At 41.4% G+C, this 23861-nt stretch overlaps 1 protein-coding gene across 4 annotated transcripts in view; it reads right to left on the bottom strand.

The window, feature by feature from the left end:
• LOC118361754 (5'-AMP-activated protein kinase subunit gamma-1) overlaps nucleotides 1–21238 on the bottom strand; it is a 146064-nt gene extending 124826 nt beyond the window's left edge. For 3 of the 4 annotated variants that reach the window (XM_052483759.1, XM_052483761.1, XM_052483762.1), the window contains exons 1-2: nucleotides 21221–21238; nucleotides 478–549 (exon numbers count right to left, since the gene is read on the bottom strand). In XM_052483759.1, coding sequence (XP_052339719.1) covers nucleotides 478–549; nucleotides 21221–21223 — 75 coding nt within the window. In that variant the 5' untranslated portion in view covers nucleotides 21224–21238. Of the gene's footprint in view, nucleotides 1–477; nucleotides 550–3754; nucleotides 4105–21220 lie in introns of those variants that run through there. The other variant, XM_052483760.1, reaches the window with a different exon arrangement.
• Nucleotides 21239–23861: the final 2623 nt, after the last annotated feature.

The following is a 23861-nucleotide window of genomic DNA, read 5'->3' as shown; positions in this document are numbered from 1 at the left end:
CTAACCCAATGACTCAGCACCAGTACTCTCAAGTCCTGCTCTAACCCAATGACTCAGCACCAGGCTCTTGATTGACAGGTCTGGCTCAGCTTACGTCCTCTGTGTGACTGACCACATTATCCCCACAGAGCAGTCATCATATCAAAGGCGTCATGTTTTTTTTTCAGTGTGAGGTCAGGGCCATTCCCCGAATTTAAATAGGTAATGATGAAAGATTGAGGTTTTAATCAAGACTATGTTAACTGAGTTGGGGATGCTTTTAATTTCTATTTTCCTCAATGAAAACAGAATTGAAGTACCAAATGATGGCCTTTGTGACTAACCCGAGTCTGGTCCAAAACTGTACGTGCTGTAGCCAACCACAGTATCATTGGCACAATCACAAGAGATTGTCGCTGGATTTCCTCCAAAATAAAAATAGATATTTTCTCAGAGCACACTGAGCTGATGAGGGTGTACCTAGGGACACAACTTTACCTTCCGTATGCCGTCTGTATCCATATGGTCAGCATCTCTCTCCAAGAAGGGCATGGCAAACGAGCTGAGGTCCTGTAGAACAAAGAGAGAGCACCAGGTTTAGATGGGCATTAGTGTAAAAAGACCACCACCTTCACCTTCAATCATTTATCAGCAAAGTCATACTACATAAAGTGGCAGAATCTGTTTGCCATGCCACCATTTGTATAACATCAAATTAGATTTCTGAAGTATGTATATTACAGACGCACACATATCATACCACCCCCCCTTCACGTTTCATTCAGGACTATCCGTAATCATGGTAGAATTGTTTAGAAACATATTATATTCTTATTTACAATAAATGTGACTCCAATTTGGCACAATACATTATTTACCATTTTTTTAAATATTTTTTTTTAACCTTTATTTAACTAGGCAAGTCAGTTAAGAACAAATTCTTATTTTCAATGACGGCCTCGGAACAGTGGGTTAACTGCCTGTTCAGGGGCAGAACGACAGATTGGGTACCCCATTGGGTACAAAATAATCTGAAACACAAACAAAACAAACAGCAAATGCATCCAACAAGTTTGTAGAGCCACAAGCTTGATGTAATCATTGCATGCTAGAAATATGGGACCAAATACTTAACGTTTGACTACTTTAATACACATAGGTGGATTTGTCCTAATAATGTCAGTCCCCTGAAATGGGACCAAATACTTAATTTATACAAAAAAGTATGTACAAAAAGTGCTTACTTTTCTAAACGGTTCACACAATATGGATGAAAATACCTTCAAATTAAAGCTGACAGTCTGCACTTTAACATCGTTGTATCATTTAAAATCCAAAGTGTACAGAGCCAAAACAACAACAAAATGGTCATTTTCCCAATACTTTTGGAGCTCACTGTATGTCGTAAAATAAACACACACATTTCTTCAAGATATAAATAAATATTGTTTTAAAGCCCTAAAATAAAGTATACAGGACATCAAGCTTTCCGTTGCTGTGAGGGGGTTACTACAATCCATCTTACATTCAAAGGCAAACTTATACACAATGCCTCTCCAAGTTCTTTCTCCATGGAGAGGACTGTGAATGGAGAGTTTAATGGACAACGCTACTCAAAGAACCGCTTGGAATGAGTCCCATTGTGCAGTGTGCTAAACCTCATTAACATGCTAAAGCCCTACTAAACGTGAATCAGCAAGAATCAAATATCACACTTAGAACCCTAGAAATGACCACTGACTCAATCAACAGTGACAAAACAGTTGTGAAGGGGGGTGGGGGGGATCCTGCCAGAGGTCAATGGTGTCACCCAAGCCATGCGAACCCTACCGATCTGTAAAATACATGTAGAACATTCTCAACCGAATTGTGTCAGGAGAACAAATCTTACCTAGATTACAAATAACTCCTTGTTGTTGATGACAACTGGCTGACAGGTCCAATCTTGAGTCAATCATGTGCACAAATTAAGGCCATCCCCATCCCTACCCAATAATCTTAATGATGACAGCCACAAATGAATGACATCCTAACTCCCAGAGATCCTCAGTGACATCCCAGCCATCAAGGTGACCTTCAGCTCTAGTGACTCTAGTCTGGCCACATCTGTTCAACCTTGATGCCTGCGCCAGACCCTATCTTGGTGTCTGCTGTCCACAGTACACACTCTTAAAATGGAAAAAAACACAGCCCAAGACACAACAACTCCAGGTTAGGCCACTCCGCTGAAGGCCACATGACATCTACACACAGTGAAAGTAAATTCCATAACATAATGCTTAATCCTGATTGTATTATTTTGCATCTTGTATCACATGATTATATATTTTTTTAAATAAAGATTGTAGATAATGAAACTTTTAAAGAAATGAAATGTATCCTGAGTCTTACCCTAGGAGCAGTGTTGGGGAAGCCACTCTGAAAATATAGCCTACCAAACTACAAAAGACTTCACACTGTAAGTTGAGCTACATTAAAGATACTGTTAAGAAACATAGTTTACTGAACCACTACTTAACCACTACGTCGTGAAAAAGTATCATATCGATATGTTGTACACTTCAAATTGCAAAAATAGATCACTCTGGAGTAAAATGTTAACAGAATGTATAATTTAGCCGAGTAAACACAATAATAGTATCATGAGAATTAGGTAGGTTTAATTCTGAAAAATAATGGAAATAATTGCCTAATATTTTCATACACTGATATTTTATTTTCATTTATCAAAAAAAAGTAGTCTACTTCCAGTAGTTAGCTTCACCTGTAAATGGCAAAAAAGTACTAAAGATTTGAATTTGATTTTGTGCTTTCATTGCAGGCAAGCAGTAACACTGCGGTTTCTACTAATCAACTTATCCCAGTCATCAATCAAGACAGTTATGAATGGAATTTAATTTCAATTATTACATTTATTTAACAGGGACAATGTACATGGAATCAACATTTCTGTAAATGTGCCAGACTTAGCCAGACAGCCAGTTTTGTAGTCATCAGTTTCCATCTGTAGTCCCTGGGATCAGCTGTGTTACTGCTTGGTTGGAACAAAAGCCTCACTTACACCTGCCATTGTAGGACAATATTCCCCACTCCTGGTTTACAACACAGGGGGGAAATAATTCTACATCTGAAAAATAATGGCAAATGGGAAATTGCACCATTAGATCCAGCTACTAGAGTGGATCCAGCTACTAGAGTGGATCCAGCTACTAGAGTGGATCCAGCTACTACAGTGGATCCAGCTACTAGAGTGGATCCAGCTACTACAGTGGATCCAGCTACTAGAGTGGATCCAGCTACTACAGTGGATCCAGCTACTACAGTGGATCCAGCTACTACAGTGGATCCAGCTACTACAGTGGATCCAGCTACTAGAGTGGATCCAGCTACTACAGTGGATCCAGCTACTACAGTGGATCCAGCTACTAGAGTGGATCCAGCTACTAGAGTGGATCCAGCTACTACAGTGGATCCAGCTACTAGAGTGGATCCAGCTACTAGAGTGGGTCCAGCTCCGACAGTGGGTCCAGCTACTAGAGTGGGTCCAGCTCCTACAGTGGGTCCAGCTCTGACAGTGGGTTCAGCTACTACAGTGGATCCAGCTCCCACAGTGGATCCAGCAACCATATATTCTGAGCCACATTTAGAATCTTGTAACAAAAATATCCAAAGGGACTTTTTCTTCTCAAGCACACGTTCCAATCCCCATTACCTCTTTGCATACCCTTAAACTAGAACACAAACCCAACTCAACACTCACACACTTGTAATTTACCTTCTACTCCCAAAGTGCAGAACGACAAGCAAAATTCCCTCTGCTGTGCGTATGGTCCTGGAGCACTGAGGCTTCTTATCAGCATACAGGCAAGAGCAGAATGACAACAAGTGGAGAAAAACCTTCCTTCCCCCAAGAGATGAGCTCACCTTGACCTGTCCTCCAGCCTTGAAAATTAGTCTGAAAAAAAACCCTGTCTTTCTGATCAAGAGAAAAATCTGTCTTTCTGATTAAGAGAAAAACCTATCCCCAGCGATGCTAATCTGTTTGAGCTTTAAAAAACAACTCAAGTCTTATACCCTTTCCATTCTCTGAGGGCAAGGCTAGTCCAGTGTTGCCTAACGAGTACTTAGCTATGCTGTAATGAGATAGTCAACAAAAGTGCTGCCTTAAGCGCTTGCAAATTCTATTTGATGAATCTCAGGGCCGGGGTGGGGGGGTGGAGTTGCACCTCCCTGAGAGAGAGAGAGAGAGAGAGAGAGAGAGAGAGAGAGAGAGAGAGAGAGAGAGAGAGAGAGAGAGAGAGAGAGAGAGAGAGAGAGAGAGAGAGAGAGAGAGAGAGAGAGAGAGAGAGAGAGAGAGAGAGAGAGAGAGAGAGAGAGAGATCAAGGACTGTTCACCCCAATCCACAGAAGTGGAGACAAATTTGATCCCAGTAACTACTGGGGGATATACGTCAACAGCAACCTTGGGAAAATCATCTGCATTATCATTAACAGCAGACTCATACATTTCCTCAGGGAAATGTGAAATTGGCTTGAGCAAATGTGAAATTGGCTTGAGCAAATGTGAAATTGGATTTTTACCAAAAAACTGACCACGTGTTTACCCTGCACACCCTAATTGACAAACTCAATTTGGCATGAGGGTCCGCTAAACAAATTGATGGAAAATGGTTTTGGGAGAAAAACAGTCAACATTATAAAATCCATGTACCCAAACAACAAGTGTGTGGTTAAAATTGGCAAAAAACACATTTCTTTCCACATGGACAGGGGGTGAGACAGGGATGCATCTTAAGCCCCACCCCCTTCAACATATATATCAACGAATTCGCGAGGGCACTAGAACAACCCCAGCCTCACCCTACTAGAATCTGAAGTCAAATGTCCACTGTTTGCTGATGATCTGGTGCTTCTGTCCCCAACCAAAGAGGGCCTACAGCAGCACCTTAGCCAGTTTGTGCTCTTCTGTGAAGGGAGTAGTACAGAGCGTTGTACAGGATCTTCAGTTTCTTGGCAATTTCTCGCATGGAATAGCCTTAATTTCTCAGAACAAGAATAGACTAACGAGTTTCAGAAGACATGTCTTTGTTTCTGCCCATTTTGAGTCTGTAATCGAACCCACAAATACTGATGCTCCAGATACTCAACTAGTCTAAAGAAGGACAGTTTTATTGGTTCTTTAATCAGTACAACAGTTTTCAGCTGTGCTAACACACTTAAAAATGGTTTTCTGATGATCAAATAGCCTTTTAAAATGATAAACTTGGATTATCTAACAATGTGCATTGGAACACAGGAGTGATGGTTGCTGATAATGGGCCTCTGTACGCCCATTATGTAAATGTTCCATTAAAAATCAGTTGTTTCCAGCTACAATAGTAATTTAAAACATGAACAATGTCTACACTATATTTATGATCAATTTGATGTCATTTTAAAGACCCACAAATGTGCTTTTCTTTCAAAAACAAGGACATTTCTAAGTGACCCCAAACTTTTGAATGGTAGTGTATATAATTTTTATTTTTACATTTGTATATATTTTTTCTTCACATTTTCAAACAGTCCATATATATTTTCTAACGGGGCTATACATTTGGGTGAGTTTTTTCTCTCGCCTGAGTAGCCATGTTTCACCGCCAAACATAAAATTAAACCATCAAGTGTTCAGCGAAATAACAACACAAAGTCAAATACAGGTAGCCTAGTGAAACGATTAACATCCAATCACATTAATCGTTACATTCTCGCGGGAATTCCATTAACGGTATGTAGCCAAACGTAGTTGCTGCTCATGTTGGTATCTGTACTGATGGCGCAAAAGCCATGACATGGAGAAATGGTGGAGTGGTAACGCATGTGCAAGCAGTTGCTCCCGACGGCACTTGGGTAGACTGCAGCATCCACCGAGAGGCTCTTGCTGCCAAGGGAATACCTGACAGCTTGAAAGACATTTTGGACACTACAGTGAAAACAGTTAACTTCGTTAAAGCAAGGCCCCTGAACTCTCGTGTATTTTCTGGAATATGCAATGATCTGGGCAGCGAACACAGAAGTGCGCTGGTTATCAAGGGGAAGAAGTTTTGACAAGATTTTTAAATTGAAAGATGAGCTTAAAGTTTTCTTTACCGACCATAATTTTCACTTGTCTGCATGATGACATGTTTCTCACGCGAGTGGCCTATCTGGGTGATGTTTTTCTAGCCTGAATGATCTGAATCTAGGATTTCAGGGACTCTCCGCAACTAAACTCAGCAAAAAAAGAAACGTCCTCTAACTGTCAACTGCGTTTATTTTCAGCAAACTTAACATGTGTAAATAATTGTATGAACATAACAAGATTCAACAACTGAGACATAAAGTGAACAAGTTCCACAGACATGTGGCGAACAGAAATGGAATAATGTGTCCCTGAACAAAGGGGGGGGTCTGAATCAAAAGTACAGTGCCTTGCGAAAGTATTCGGCCCCCTTGAACTTTGCGACCTTTTGCCACATTTCAGGCTTCAAACATAAAGATATAAAACTGTATTTTTTGTGAACAAGTGGGACACAATCATGAAGTGGAACGACATTTATTGGATATTTCAAACTTTTTTAACAAATCAAAAACTGAAAAATTGGGTGTGCAAAATTATTCAGCCCCTTTACTTTCAGTGCAGCAAACTCTCTCCAGAAGTTCAGTGAGGATCTCTGAATGATCCAATGTTGACCTAAATGACTAATGATGATAAATACAATCCACCTGTGTGTAATCAAGTCTCTGTATAAATGCACCTGCACTGTGATAGTCTCAGAGGGCCGTTAAAAGCGCAGAGAGAGAGCGCATCATGAAGAACAAGGAACACACCAGGCAGGTCCGAGATACTGTTGTGAAGAAGTTTAAAGCCGGATTTGGATACAAAAAGATTTCCCAAGCTTTAAACATCCCAAGGAGCACTGTGCAAGCGATAATATTGAAATGGAAGGAGTATCAGACCACTGCAAATCTACCAAGACCTGGCCGTCCCTCTAAACTTTCAGCTCATACAAGGAGAAGACTGATCAGAGATGCAGCCAAGAGGCCCATGATCACTCTGGATGAACTGCAGAGATCTACAGCTGAGGTGGGAGACTCTGTCCATAGGACAACAATCACTCGTATATTGCACAAATCTGGCTCTTATGGAAGAGTGGCAAGAAGAAAAACCAAACATGTGGAAGAAGGTGCTCTGGTCAGATGAAACCAAAATTGAACTTTTTGGCAACAATGCAAAACGTTATGTTTGGCGTAAAAGCAACACAGCTCATCACCCTGAACACACCATCCCCACTGTCAAACATGGTGGTGGCAGCATCATGGTTTGGACCTGCTTTTCTTCAGCAGGGACAGGGAAGATGGTTAAAATTGATGGGAAGATACAGGACCATTCTGGAAGAAAACCTGATGGAGTCTGCAAAAGACCTGAGACTGGGACGGAGATTTGTCTTCCAACAAGACAATGATCCAAAACATAAAGCAAAATCTACAATGGAATGGTTCAAAAATAAACATATCCAGGTGTTAGAATGGCCAAGTCAAAGTCCAGACCTGAATCCAATCGAGAATCTGTGGAAAGAACTCAAAACTGCTGTTCACAAATGCTCTCCATCCAACCTCACTGAGCTCGAGCTGTTTTGCAAGGAGGAATGGGAAAAAATTTCAGTCTCTCGATGTGCAAAACTGATAGACATACCCCAAGCGTCTTACAGCTGTAATCGCAGCAAAAGGTGGCGCTACAAAGTATTAACTAAAGAGGGCTGAATAATTTTGCACCTCCAATTTTTCAGTTTTTGATTTGTTAAAAAAGTTTGAAATATCCAATAAATGTTGTTCCACTTCATGATTGTGTCCCACTTGTTGTTGATTCTTCACAAAAAAATACAGTTTTATATCTTTATGTTTGAAGCCTGAAATGTGGCAAAAGGTCGCAAAGTTCAAGGGGGCCGAATACTTTCGCAAGGCACTGTAACAGTCAGTATCTGGTGTGGCCACCAGCTGCATTAAGTACTGCAGTGCATCTCCTCCTCGTGGACTGCACCAGATTTGCCAGTTCTTGCTGTGATATGTTACCCCAATCTTCCACCAAAGGCACCTGCAAGTTACCGGACATTTCTGAGGGGAATCGCCCTAGCCCTCACCCTCCAATACAACAGGTCCCAGATGTGCGCAATAGGATTGATATCCGGGCGCTTCACAGGCCATAGCAGAACACTGACATACTGTTTTGCAGGAAATCACGCACAGAACGAGCAGTATGGCTGGTGGCATTGTCATGCTGGAGGGTCATGTCAGGATGAGCCTGCAGGAAGGGTACCACATGAGGGAGGAGGATGTCTTCCCTGTAATGACCAGCATCGAGATTGCCTGCAATGACAACAAGCTCAGTCCATTGATGCTGTGACACACCGCCCCAGACCATGACGGACCCTCCACCTCCAAATTGATCCCGCTCCAGAGTACAGGCCTCAGTGTAACGCTTCGACGATAAACACGAATCCGACCATCACCCCTGGTGAGACAAAACTGCGACTCTTCAGTGAAGAGCACTTTTTGCCAGTCCTGTCTGGTCCAGAGACGGTGGGTTTGTGCCCATAGGCGACGTTGTTGCAGGTGATTTTGGGATGTTCCAATCCTGTGCAGGTGTTGTTACACGTGGTCTGCCACTGCGAGGACAATCAGCTGTCCGTTCTGTCACCCTGTAGCACTGTCTTAGGCATCTCACATCTGCAGTCCTCATGCCTCCTTGCAGCATGCCTAAGGCACATTCACGCAGATGAGCAGGGACCATGGGCATCTTTTCTTTGTGTTTTTCAGAGTCAGTAGAAAGGCCTCTTTACTGTCCTAAGTTTTCATAACTGTGACCTTAATTGCCTACCGTCTGTAAGCTGTTTGTGTCTTAACAACCGTTCCACAGGTGCATGTTCATTAGTTGTTTATGGTTATTTGAAAAAGCGTGGGAAACAGTGTTTAAACCCTTTACAATGAAGATCTGTGAAGTTATTTTGATTTATAAGAATTATCTTTGAAAGACAGAGTCCTAAAAAGGGGACATTTCTTTTTTTGCTGAGTTTATATTCAATGTGCGGTACAACATTGAAGCTATGATTAAGAAGTTAGAGCTCTTCTCTATCAGGATTAACAAGGACAACACACATGTCTTTCCATCATTGTATGATTTTTTTTATGTGCAAATTAACTCAAGCTTATGGACAATGTCAAATGTGATATAGTGAAGCACCTGAGTGAGTTGGGTGCGCAATTACTTTCCCGAAAACAGATGACACATACAATTGGATTCATTATCCCTTTTATGCCCTGCCTCCAGTCCACGTACCAATATCTGAACAAGAGAGCCTCATCGGAATTGCAACTAGCGGTTCTGTGAAAATTGAATTTAATCAGAAGGATATCAATCCCAGAACAACAGCAAAAGGACCTTGTGAAGATACTGGAGGAACAGGTACAAAAGTATCTATATCGACATAACCTGAAAGGCCGCTCAGCAAGGAAGATGCCACTGCTCCAAAACCATCATAAAAAATACAGACTATGGTTTGCAACTGCACATGGGGTTAAAGATCGTACTTTTTGTAGAAATGTCCTCTGGTCTGATGAAAAAAAAATAGAACTGTTTTGACATAATGACCATCGTTATGTTTGGAGGAAAAAGAAAGAACACCATCCCAACCGTGAAGCACAGGGATGGCAGCATCATGTTGTGGAGGTGCTTTGCTGTAGGAGGGACTGGTGCACTTCACAAAATAGATGGCATCATGAGATAGGAAAATTATTTGGATATATTGAAGCAACATCTCAAGACAACAGTCAGGAAGTTAAAGCTTAGTCGCAAATGGATCTTCCAAATGAACAAGCATACTTCCAAAGTTGTGGCAAATGGCTTAAGGACAACAAAGTCAAGGTATTGGAGTGGCCATCACAAAGCTCTGACCTCAATCCTATGGAGAATTTGTGGGCAGAACTGAAAAAGCGTGTGCGAGCAAGGAGGCCTACAAACCTGATTCAGTTACACCAGCTCTGTCAGGAGGAATGGGCCAAAATTCACCCAACTTATTGTGGGAAGCTTGTGCAAGGCTACCTGAAACGTTTGACCCAAGTTAAACAATTTAAAGGCAATGCTATCAAATACTAATTGAGTGTATGTAAACTTCTGACCTACTGGGAATGTAAAAGCTGCAATTAATCATTCTCTCTACTATTATTCTGACATTTCACATTCTTAAAATAAAGTGGTGATTCTAACTGACCTAAGACAGGGAATTTTTCCCAGGATTAAATGTCAGGAATTGTGAAAAACTGAGTTTAAATGTATTTGGCTAAGGTGTATGTAAACTCCCGACTTCAACTGTATTTTACTTGCTTTGGCAATGTAAACACATGTTTCCCATGCCAATAAAGCACCTTAAATTGAAATTGATTTAGAGAGAGAGAAAATGGAGGTGTCAAGTCCTGACCATAGAGTGCCGTTGTTTCTCTATGGTGGAGTAGGTCAGTGCGTGACTCGGGGGTAGTCTAGTTTAATATTTCTATGTGGGGTTCTAGTTTATTTTTCTATGTTGGTGATTTGTATGATTCCCAATTAGAGGCAGCTGGTAATCGCGGGATATTTGTTTATGTTTTGTGGCCTGTTAGCACTTCATTGACTTCACGTTTTTTTCTTTCTTTATTGTTTTTGTGCGTTTCACTAAATAATTATGTGGAAACCATATCACGCTGCTCCTTGGTCCGATGATTCTAACGACGATCGTGACAGCAGGTCAGTGGGGCGTCGCTGTGGGCGGCTGTCGAAATAAAACAAGATTTAGTCCTCCTCATCCTCCTTCCCCAACATCAATCCTTGTTCCTCTGTCCTATTCAGCCTCTCCTCTCTTTTTGAGTGTAGTGGGATGACATAGCTAATGGATAAATGGCTGACCAAGTGTGCTCTAGGGTGTCAAACTGCTCCAAATGAATACTTTTTGAAAAGTTCTGGATCCGTAATGGACTGCCTTTTTACATTTGGTTTGGTCTGATGACAGCACAGACTCCAGGGTGGGCTTTTTTGTCCTATCAAAGCTCATGGATGGGCTGGCTTTTGAATGTGACTGAGGTGGATGGTGGAGAATTCCAACCACATTAGCACCAAAATGCTTAAATGTAAATGTTAAATGTAAGTGCAAGGCAATGAAATGCATCACAGCTGCATCATACTCCTATGCTTTGAACTGCTTTTCCTTTGGTTGGACGTCCAGATTTGTTGACAGTGAAAGTAAAAAGCTTGCCATCTCCAAGCAGGGGTCCACTGTACAAAAAGCTGAGTCAGTATTCGACAAGTTGTCCACTAAGAGCAGATCCAGGGTCATTTACAGATAAGCTGGTCCTATATCAGTACTTGGGCCAACACCTGTAAACCCAGCCGCCTGGATGGCAAGGATGTCTCTGGTGACCTAGTTGGGTCAAAGGTCAAGAAGAGAGTCATCAGTCAGTAACCATAGCGAGGGAAAGTGAGGGGCAAAGATACAGCTGATTGGAGCGACATAAGTGGGTCGAACAAACCCTGGGGATGACAGCTAAAATAAATGGTCCCACTTCAAATTAAACATAACCTTTGAAGGCCTTTTTAATGACGCCTCTGTAAAGCCTTTAAGGGGCCTCTATAAATGCCTCAGAAATCATTCATAAACAAATATCATGCTAAGGTTGGAAAAAGGATTATGCCACATTTGCCAAAAAATAACCTTTTATATCACCCTTCACAAAGTATGACTGTATTTATGAATTATTTGTGAAGCAACTATGTAGGGTTTTTGAACTTTATGGATGCTTCCATAAAGTTTTGGTGGATACGATCAAACCGGTTGAGTGATTTGGGATTGTCAAATGAAAAACTCACAGCCCCTTTTATGTCCATGAGCTGTAGTTATTGAAGGAAAATGTCTTCATTTAAAAAATGGGGGAAAAATAAATAGCTGCAACTCCATTCCATCATTGGCTTTCAATTATACCCTGGTTCTATCCTTTTGAGTTCCTCTGGGGTTTTAAAAAAAACCTTTCATATACCAGTCTAGATGAGTCATTCTCGGAGAAAGAGGCTCTTTCTTTCAATACCAACTCACTTGCCAATTTGGAAGATATTGGTAAGAAGAAACAGATGGCTCTGGGCAATGCATTTTGTCCGTCACAAGGCCTTCAAGTTCAAACAGCCACCTTTGTTTATTGTGGGTAGCGGACGTTAATGAAATCCCAATTGCTTAACCTCCGAAAAGTTTGAAGTGAACTAACCTCGCCTCAAATTCTTCAAAAGTATTTTAAAGCAATTTGAATGCACAGAGATACTCTGACGAGATCCTGAGGCTACATTGTGAAGTGTGATTGACTAATTTTAGTCAATCACACTTCACAATGTAGCCTCGGGATCTCGTCAGAGTGTCTGTGCATTCAAATTACAATCACACTTCACAATCACACTTCACAATGTAGACTCAGGATCTCGTCATATTATCGCTGTGCATTCAAATTGCCTTAAAATAGTCCACGAATATTTTATACAAACAAAAATATAAACACAACATGTACAGTGTTGGTCCCATTTTTCATGAGCTGAAATAAAATATCCTAGAAATGTTTCATACGCACAAAAATATTATTTCACTCAAATGTTGTGCACTAATTTGTTTACATCCCAGTTAGTGAGCATTGCTCCATTGCCAAGATATCCCATCCACCTGACAGGTGTGGACTGTCAAGAAGCTGATTAAACAGTATTATCATTACACAGGTGCACCTTGTGCTGGCAGTTGGTTTATGGTATGGTCAGGCATAAGCTATGGACAACGAATACAATTGAATTTTAAATTGATGGCAATTTGAATGCACAGAGATACTCTGGTGAGATCCTGAGGCCCATTGTCATGCCATTCATTCGCTGTCATCACCTCATGTTTCAGAATGATAATGCTCGGCCCTATGTCGCAAGTATCTGTACACAATTCCAGGAAGCTGATAATGTCTCAGTTCTTCCATGGCCTGCATACTCACCAGATATGTCACCCATTGAGCACGTTTGGGATGCTCTGGATAGACGTGTGTTCCAGTTCCCGCTAATATCCAGCAACTTCGTACAGCCATTGAAAAGGAGTGGGACAACATTCTACAGGCCACAATCAACAGCCTGATCAAGTCTATGGAAAGTAGATATGTCGCACTGCACGAGGATAATGGTGGTCACACCTGATACTGACTGGTTTTCTGACTTTTAAAAAAAGTATCTGTGACCATATCTGCATTCCCAGTCATGTAAAATCCATACATTAGGGCCTAATGAATTAATTTCCATTGACTGATTTCCTTACACGAAATGTAACTCAGTAAAATCTTAGAAATTGTTGCATTTTTGAACATCCCACATTTTGAACATCCCACCGAGCACCATTAGATCCATTATTAAAAAATGGAAAGACTATGGCACCACAACCAACCTGCCAGGTGAGGGCCGCCCACCAAAACTCATGGACCAGGCAAGAATGGCTTTTAATCAGATAGGCAACAAAGAGACCAAAGATAACCCTGAAGGAACTGCAAAGCTCCACAGCGGAGATTGGAGTATCTGTCCATACTTTAAGCCGTACACTCCACAGAGCTGGGCTTTACAGAAGAGTGGCCAGAAAAAAAGCCATTGCTAAAAGAAAAAAATAAGCAAACACGTTTGGTGTTTGTCAAGTGGCATGTGGGAGACTCCCCATACATATAGAAGAAGGTACTCTGGTCAGTTGAGACTTAAATTTAGCTTTTTGGCCATCAAGGAAAATGCTATTTCTGGTGCAAACCCAACACCTCTCATCACTCCGAAAACACCATCCCCACAGTGAAGCATGGTGGCAGCATCATGCTGTGGGGATGTTTTTCATTGTCGGGGACTGGGAAACTGGTCAGAATTTAAGGAATGATGGATGGCTCTAAATACAGAGAAATTCTTGAGGGAAACCTGTTTCAGTCTTCAAGAGATTTGATACTGGGACAGAGGTTCACCTTCCAGCAGGACAATGACCCTAATCATACTGCTAAAGCAACACGAGTGGTTTAAGGGGAAACATTTAAATGTCTTGGAATGGCATAGTCAAAGCCCAGACCTCAATCCAATTGAGAATCTGTGGTATGACTTAAAGATTGCTGTACACCAGTGGAACCCATCCAACTTGAAGGATCTGGAGTAGTTTTGCCTTTAAGAATGGGCAAAAATCCCAGTGGCTAGATGTGCCAAGCTTATAGAGACATACCACAAGAGACCTGCAGCTGTAATTGCTGCAAAAGGTGTCTTTACAAAGTATTGACTCTGGGGGGTAAACAGATATGCACGCTCAAGTTCTGTTTTTGTCTTATTTGTTTGTTTCACAATAAAAAATATTTTGCATCTTCAAAGTGGTAGACATGTTGTGTAAATCAAATTATACAAACCCCCCAAGTTGTAAGGCAACAAAATAGGAAAAATGCCAAGGGGGTGAATACTTTCGCAAGCCACTGTAGATATTCCATTAAAAATCAGCCGTTTCCAGCTACAATAGTCATTTACAGCATTAACAATTTTTGCACTGTATTTCTGATAAATTTTATGTTATTTTAAGTGACCCCAAACTTTTGAACGGTAGTGTATCTTTCCGTAAGATCTATTAGTACAGACAAAAACATGTCCTCCTACACACACGGACAGAGCAAGAGGATGACCAAAGCTCTAGATACGCCCCGTGTCATCTGCGACACCTACATATATTACTGTGTCAATTAATGTAATGGAATTTACAGAAATGCCAGCGGGTTTGGAAAACAAGACCTTGGATTACAATACAGCATATGGCCTTTTAGTGCAACATACATTCATTTTCAATTATTATCATAATAATAATAACTAGATGGTGGCTTTACAAGTAAAAATAGCTAAAGCTATTTCAAACAAATTGTGGTATTGAAAGAAGTTTTAAAAAATGGTACTTTGATTATATTATTGAAATTAAGAAATCATTTTTAATTTCCATCGATAGTCTTTAGATTGGGTCAGAAGTGGTGTGGTTGTGGTCAGTTGTTGTGTGGTTGTGGTCAATAGTTGTGTGGTTGTGGTCAAAAGCTGTGTGGTTGTGATCTCCAAATGTGGTAAGCAGTTGTGTGGTTGTGTTCAGAAGTTGCGTGGTTGTTATCAGTAGTTGTGTGGTTGTGGTCATTAGATGTGGTTAGAAGTTGTGCGGTTGTGGCCAGAAGTTGTGTGGTTGTGGTCACTAGATATGATAAGCAGTTGTGTTTTTGCAGTAAGTTGTTGTGTGGTTGTCAGTTGTTTTGGTCAGTAGTTGTGTGGTTCAGTTGTTGTGTTGTTGTGGTCAGTAATTGTGGTCACTCTCTTCACTCTCCTCATAATGTTGGCCATCTATGTCTATGAGTATCATAGCAACGGCTCCGTTTTGGCATCTCATTGATGACACAGAGAGCTGTTGCTAGAAGAGAGTAGGCGGTGGGTTATTAAAACGGCTCTAATTACAGATTGATACACGCAATTTCTAATATGTTTTCAGATTTGTCAAGCAGAGGGGTATGGGAAGATTTCATACCTCAAACATTTTCTCTAACTTGTTGCGTTAGTGGTCAAAACAGCAGTTGTTTGGGAAAAGTTGGAAGAAGATGGGGAAATGCAGTTACTAAAACAGCTGTACCAAATGAACCGTAGTGAATATTTTGATTCCGCGAACAGATATGAATCGCAGAGAACTAGACACATTTCCCAAACGCTTTAACTTTTTGTCTAACCAAAAACAATATTACACCATTCAAAATTTCCACAAGTAGTTCCCCAATCTGGCCAACACTCTCCTTATACAGTATGTTTCATAGTAACACACATTGTCTGGAAACTCTTCTACGCTCATTATCGCACACACAGCGCCACAGGGGACGTGGACAATAATCTCAATTGCACACTGAGATTTGGCCATGTCTGTTGTCGTTTGCACCCCCCCCCCCCTCTCTTGGTGAACAGAGGCCCATCCATTAACACTGCACCAGCCTATTGTCTGTACACAATAGAACAGAAGAGAGGTGATTATTGTTGCCATGAAAGTTTTGGTCCCATGTTTCATGAGCTGAAATAAAAATCCCAGAAATGTTCAATAAGCACAACAAGCTTATTTTTCTCCATTTTTGTGCACAAATGTGTTTACATCCCTGTTAGTGAGCATTTCTCTATTGCCAAGATAATCCATCCACCTGACAGGTGTGGCATATTAAGAAGCTGATTAAAGAGCGTGATCATTACACAGGTGCACCTTGTGCTGGGGAAAGCCCACTCTAAAATGTGCAGTTTTGTCACCAACACAATGCCAAGTTGAGGGAGCGTGCAATTGGCATGCTGACTGCAGGAATGTCCACCAGAGCTGTTGCCAGATAATTTAATGTTAATTTCTCTACCATAAGCTGCCTCCAACATAGTTTTACAGAATTTGGCAGTACATCCAACCGGCATCACAACCGCAGACCACGTGTAACCACGCCAGCCAAAGACCTCCAAATCCGGCGTCTTCACCTGTGGGATCGCCTGAGAGGGGAGATGGGGATGCTGAGGAGTATTTCTGTCTGTAATAAAGCCCCTCTGTCTGTAATAAAGCCCCTCCTCAGTGGGTTGGCCTGGCTCCCAAGTGGGTAGGCCTATGCCCTCCCAGACCCACCCATGCTGCGCCCTTGCCCAGTCATGTGAAATCCATAGATAAGAGCCTAATTTATTTATTTCAGTTGACTGACTTCTTTATATGAACTGTAACTCAGTAAAATCGTTGAAATTGTTACATTTTGCATTGATATTTTGTTCAGTATAGTTGGCAGGGGTCTTCACTTGAACATTGCTGTGTTTTCATGTATTTCTAATATACATTTTAAGACCCTCTGGTAGATGTTTTATAAGACCCCCTTCCATCTGTTTAACCAGAAATCAAAGCCTTTGCTTATTTACAATTTTTACGAGGGAAAATAGTGAGAAATGTATATATGCCTTAATTTCTCCGAAATATAGACTCTTAGCATTCATTTGACACCCAATTTGACATGCTCCTATGAACTTCACGTTGTTGCTCATGGGTCCTTTTACATGAAAATGGTATCATAAGAGACGCAAATGTGGACATTCATGCAGACTTGAGTTCATTCTATTAGAACTCATTCTTTCATTTCAATAGAATATTGAAAACATGTAAAAAAGGAGCAAAAGGAGGAATGCACATCAAAATGTACAGTCAAAATGCCAAGAGTGTGCAAAGCTGTCATCAAGGCAAAGGGCTGGCTACTAATCTCAAATATATCTTGATATATTGAACACTTTTTTGGTTACTACATGAGTCCACATGTGTTATTTCATAGTTTTGATGTCTCCACTATTATTCTACAATGTAGAAAATAGTACAAATAAACAAAAATCCTTAAATGAGTAGGTGTGTCCAAACTTTTGACTGCTACTGTATATCCAGGCTATAATGTAAAATGGTGTCTCCTAATGTTCACAAGGCTTACATTATCAGTCTGCCAATAGTAGCCTAGACATTGATAGTTGACCAACCCAGACGCATTGGAGTTAACCCATGCTTCTTCCAAACAACTAGGCTACTCCAGTCCAGAAATACAAACCTTATTGCTATTATAAACTTGTTAACAATGTAATTAGAGCAATACAAATAAATGTTTTGTCACACCCATGGTATACGGTCTGTTATAAACTGGGTTGTTCAAGCTCTGAATGCAGATTGGCTGACAGCTGTGGTATATCAGACGGCCCATCTAGCTTCAGAGTTTGTTCTGTTAGGTGACCTAAACTGGGATATGCTTAACACCCCGGCAGTCCTACAATCTAAGCTAGATGCCCTCAATCTCACACAAATCATCAAGGAACCCACCAGGTACAAACCTAAATCTGTAAACAAGGGCACCCTCATAAACGTCATCCTGACCAACTGGCCCTCCAAATACACCTCCGCTATCTTCAACCAGGATCTCAGCGATCACTGCCTCATTGCCTGTATCCGCTACGGAGCCGCAGTCAAACGACCACCCCTCATCACTGTCAAACGCTCCCTAAAACACTTCTGTGAGCAGGCCTTTCTAATCGACCTGGCCCGGGTATCCTGGAAGGACATTGACCTCATCCCGTCAGTTGAGGATGCCTGGTCATTCTTTAAAAGTTACTTCCTCACCATTTTAGATAAGCATGCTCCGTTCAAAAACTGCAGAACTAAGAACAGATATAGCCCTTGATTCACTCCAGACCTGACTGCCCTCGACCAGCACAAAAACATCCTGTGGCGGACTGCAATAGCATCGAACAGTCCCCGCGATATGTAACTGTTCAGGGAAGTCAGGAACCAATACACGCAGTCAGTCAGGAAAGCTAAGGCCAGCTTCTTCAGGCAGAAGTTTGCATCCTGTAGCTCCAACTCCAAAAAGTTCTGGGACACTGTGAAGTCCATGGAGAACAAGAGCACCTCCTCCCAGCTGCCCACTGCACTGAGGCTAGGTAACACGGTCACCACCGATAAATCTATGATTATCGAAAACTTCAACAAGCATTTCTCAACGGCTGGCCATGCCTTCCGCCTGGCTACTCCAACCTCAGCCAACAGCTCCGCCCCCCCCCCCACCCCCCCGCAGCTACTCGCCCAAGCCTCTCCAGGTTCTCCTTTACCCAAATCCAGATAGCAGATGTTCTGAAAGAGCTGCAAAACCTGGACCCGTACAAATCAGCTGGGCTTGACAATCTGGACCCTCTATTTCTAAAACTATCCGCCGCCATTGTCGCAACCCCTATTACCAGCCTGTTCAACCTCTCTTTCATATCGTCTCAGATCCCCAAGGACTGGAAAGCTGCCGCAGTCATCCCCCTCTTCAAAGGGGGAGACACCCTGGACCCAAACTGTTACAGACCTATATCAATCCTGCCCTGCCTATCTAAGGTCTTCGAAAGCCAAGTCAACAAACAGGTCACTGACCATCTCGAATCCCACCGTACCTTCTCCGCTGTGCAATCTGGTTTCCGAGCCGGTCACGGGTGCACCTCAGCCACGCTCAAGGTACTAAACGATATCATAACCGCCATCGATAAAAGACAGTACTGTGCAGCCGTCTTCATCGACCTTGCCAAGGCTTTCGACTCGGTCAATCACCATATTCTTATCGGCAGACTCAGTAGCCTCGGTTTTTCGGATGACTGCCTTGCCTGGTTCTTGACTTTGGCGATGTCATCTACAAAATGGCTTACTGGATGCAGTTTATCACAGTGCCATCCGTTTTGTCACTAAAGCACCTTATACCACCCACCACTGCGACTTGTACACTCTAGTCGGCTGGCCCTCGCTACATATTTGTCGCCAGACCCACTGGCTCCAGGTCATCTACAAGTCCATACTAGGTAAAGCTCCGCCTTATCTCAGTTCACTGGTCACGATGGCAACACCCATCCGTAGCACGCGCTCCAGCAGGTGTATCTCATTGATCATCCCTAAAGCCAACACCTCATTTGGCCGCCTTTCGTTCCAGTTCTCTGCTGCCTGTGACTGGAACGAATTGCAAAAATCGCTGAAGTTGGATCTGCTATCTGAGCAGCTAACCGATCGCTGCAGCTGTTCATAGTCTATCGGCAAATAGCCCACCCATTTTTACCTACCTCATCCCCATACTGTTTTTATTTATTTACTTTTCTGCTCTTTTGCACACCAATATCTCTACCTGTACATGACCATCTGATCATTTATCACTCCAGTGTTACTCTGCAAAATTGTAATTATTCACCTACCTCATGCCTTTTGCACACAATGTATATAGACTCCCCTTTTTTTTCCTACTGTGTTATTGACTTGTTAATTGTTTACTCCATGTGTAACTCTATGTTGTCTGCTCACATTGCTATGCTTTATTTTGGCCAGGTCGCAGTTGCAAATGAGAACTTGTTCTCAACTAGCCTACCTGGTTAAATAAAGGTGAAATAAAAAAATAAAACAAGTAAACTACGGGTATGACAAAACATGTATTTTTAATGCTCTAATTACATTGGTAACCAGTTAATAATAGCAATAAGGCACCTCGGGGGTTTGTGATATATGGCCAATATTCCACGGCTAAGGGCTGCATCCAGGCACTCCGCGTTGTGTCGTGCATAAGAACAGCCTTTAGCTGTGGTATATTGGCCATATACCACACCCCCTCCTGCCTTATTGCTTAAATATACCACGGCTGTCAGCCAATCAGCATTCAGGGCTCGATCCAGCTAGTTTATGTTAAGAAATATAACCCTTTCCCTGCCTGATCCTATCTTAAAATCACCAGCAGCTGAAAACAAAAAGAAAATAAACCATGTTCCATTGTAAGACAGATTTCACTGTGTGGTGATCCACTGTCCACTAAGCAGTTCTGAGGTCACGTATAATGCCTGATTGCCCAGACAATGCAGGATAGAGAAAGAAGGGCAATCTTTACACATGCACTGTACAATTGACATAAACCCAAGAGCGACATTCTCTTTTGTGTCAAGCAGCCTTAATGGCATTAGAGTCAATATGAGGCAGGTAACATAAAGTAACAGTGAGTCACTAAATCAATGTGTAACTTCTTAAAAATCAATGCTACTGCATTTGTTTGGTCAACATAATAAGTAGACCTAGGATATACGTGTGGATATGGGGATACGCAGGCAGACCTGCTCAAATGGAGGATGATGGTCTGTTGTTGTTAGTAAACAACAAGCACATAGGAAACCATTTCCCATGTCCATGAGAACGGGGCAGAGCTTCTTACTGTTTCCACGAATGTAGGACATTTGGTTTCGTAGATATATCTTGGCATGTCATCAAAACAGCAAGTCATTGGTTAACGGCTATCTGTGACCACTTCCTTTATAATGCATGGTGAGTTTGGAGATCCATGAGGAAAGGCCTGGGTGCGTCACAGAATTTTCCATGACTTGAATTTGCCTTAACATCAGTATCACAGATTTTAAGGTCACCTCTCTTTTAAAGGACTGAGACTTTGCATAACAGCAATATTACTGATGATAGTGATTTAGCGTAAGTAAGTGCGTGTGTGTGTGTGTATGTGTGTGTATGTGTGTGTGCGTGTGTATGTGTGTGTGTATACATAAAGATGTGAGTAATAATATTTATTGTTAGTATTCACATCATGAAACATGATCCCTAGTGTTTCCTCTACTCACCATAATCACCTGTCACATCACATCAGCAGTAAAGGTATAATTACAGGATTGACGTGCTGTTCCTTTGGTCTTCGCTGATAGCTACTCACATGGAATGACTCACGATGACTGCTGACCTCAAATGGAATACAGATTTTACACTCTTTACATACAGCCGAAGGGAAGAGAAAGCTGGTTTAACAAAATGTATGAGTATACTACCGAGTTATGTCATGATGTCTATACATGGGTTATTATAATGGCCCTGAAAATAAACAAAGGCTTTGTGCAAGCTGTAAAATGTACATTTATTTTCATGGATATACTCATTAAATATGGTTCATGTGATGTAGCCTACACTGTACAAAACATGTTTTTCTTTTAAAACAGAAATATGCTGATACACCTGTGTTGCAACACTATCCATTTTCTGTATGACATACGCCACAGATTATATGCCAGGCAATGTATTAGCCACAGATTCTATGGCAGATATTGTTCACCGCAGATTATATTCTATACACATTCAAAAGAGACATCGTAGAGAAAAATATCTGTAATTGAAGGAAACATACCACAACTCCACCCACATCTATACATGCCCAATTTCAGAGCACGCGCGATCGAGCATAAATATAATAGGGTAGTAATTTCTCTCTAAAAATATGAGCCTCGGTTAATATTTATGAGGACAAAAACTGACAGGCATGTTCAATCGAAGCGTCCTCTTATTTCTAGGTGTCATCTTCATGTCTCTCTTCTTGGAGTCATTTGCTGTGCTTCCCATATTGATCTAGAATTATCTAAACAACTGGACTCATTAAAGCGTAAAAGAAACGTTACTTTCTCTCCTCTCGTGCTAGATCGAGTGTGGTGAATGATAACAAAACAACCACTGCTAAAACATTCTACCTTACGGCAAGTACTAGTTCACCTATATCCGCATTCATGTCCTTCCCAAAACGTTTTTCTTTTTCTTTTTGAAGAGGTTTAGGAGAATTTACGCTGCAGGTTAGGATAATTGACGTAGCAGGTTATGACAATTAGGTTAAAGGTCGTTAAGAAAAGGGTTTAAAAATCTACTTTTGATGTCAATTTGAAAAAATATGTATCCCGTCTAAGACATGACCTTCCAAAATTCCTGGGGTGATGCAATTTATAGGCTTGAGATATGATAAATGATCTAACAAAAAAATAAAACCCGCAGAATACGATTCACTTGGCATAGCGCGCAGATGTTTCAGTAAATCCTAAATTGAAACTCAAGGAAGCTCGTATAATAATGCAAATGCAGATTGACGCTACACATACAGTACGTTCCCAGAGAGGATTTGATGGGTTCACACTTCACAATGGAGAAGGCAAGTATACATGCATGCAGGTTGGCTGGCTACTGGTAAATACCAGCTCGGGCTTGTGGTGGGTGGGACACTTACAAGACTAGAGGGTGCTTCAAACTTTGTGCACAGCTCCGAATTGTCACATGGCTGTGTTTAATTTGTGACAGCAGTATCTATAGTAAGAGAAAGGGGGTACCTAGTCAGTTGTACAACGGAATGCCTTCAACTGAAATGTGTCTTCAGCATTTAACCCAACTACTCTGAATCAGAGAGGTGGGGGGCTGCCTTAATCGAATATTAGAGTGGCTTCTAACCTCTTCCTCATCTGAACATTGTCTGGCTGGATAGGCCTGTTTGAAAGCTCAAACTCAATTTATGAATAGAAAAGAGCAGGAATTTATCTAACTTTTATCGTTTTTCAGAATGATCTAGTAGAAATATATATGTAAGAGATGAGACATTTGAGATCCAGATTTTAGCCTGCAAATATTGGTTGGGCAAACTTCCCCCAAAATAGTGTAGATGTATGCCAGCAAAGCCACTAAACAATATATTAATTGCACTTTAACGGTGTCAAACGGTGCCCACAAAGTGTTATGGCCTACACAAAGCTGTCCCAAAAGCAGAGTATTCTTTTCAGCACCATGGAGTGAATCCTTACCACTTCTACACCTTTTAATTTTTATTTAACCTTTATTTAACCAGGTAGTCCAGTTGAGAAGAAGTTATCATTTACAATTGCAACCTGGCCAAGATAAAGCAAAGCAGTGCGACAAAAACAACAACACCGAGTTAGTTACACATGGGATAAACAAACGTACAGTCAATAACACAATAGAAAAATCTGTATACAGTGTGTGTAAATGCAGTAAGGAGGTAAGGCAATAAATAGGCCAATAGTGGTGAAGTAATTACAATTTAGCAATTTAAACTGGAGTGATATATGTGCAGATGAGGATGTGCAAGTAGAAATACTAGTGCGCAAAAGAGCAGAAAAACAAAAACAAATATGGGGATGAGGTAGGTAGTTGGTTGGATGGGCTATTTACAGATAAGTTAGTGAGGGAGATATGAGTCTCTAACTTCTGTGATTTTTGAAATTCGTTCCAGTCAATGGCAGCAGAGAACTGGAAGGAAAGGAGGCCAAAGGAGGTGTTGGCTTTGCTGTCAGCAGAGCCTTGTCTGGCAGCCAAACAGTTCATTCAGTCTAATTTATTGCCTTTAATTTTTTTTTGCTGATATAGCTGACTTGCTTAAACAAATGTGGTTTCTACTGACAATTGAGATGTACAAACTATGGCATAAGGGGACGGACAAGCGGA

Source organism: Oncorhynchus keta, chromosome 28 (genome assembly GCF_023373465.1).
Source record: "Oncorhynchus keta strain PuntledgeMale-10-30-2019 chromosome 28, Oket_V2, whole genome shotgun sequence".
Taxonomy (NCBI): Eukaryota; Metazoa; Chordata; class Actinopteri; order Salmoniformes; family Salmonidae; genus Oncorhynchus; species Oncorhynchus keta.
This window is presented reverse-complemented; position numbering and strand designations above follow the sequence as displayed.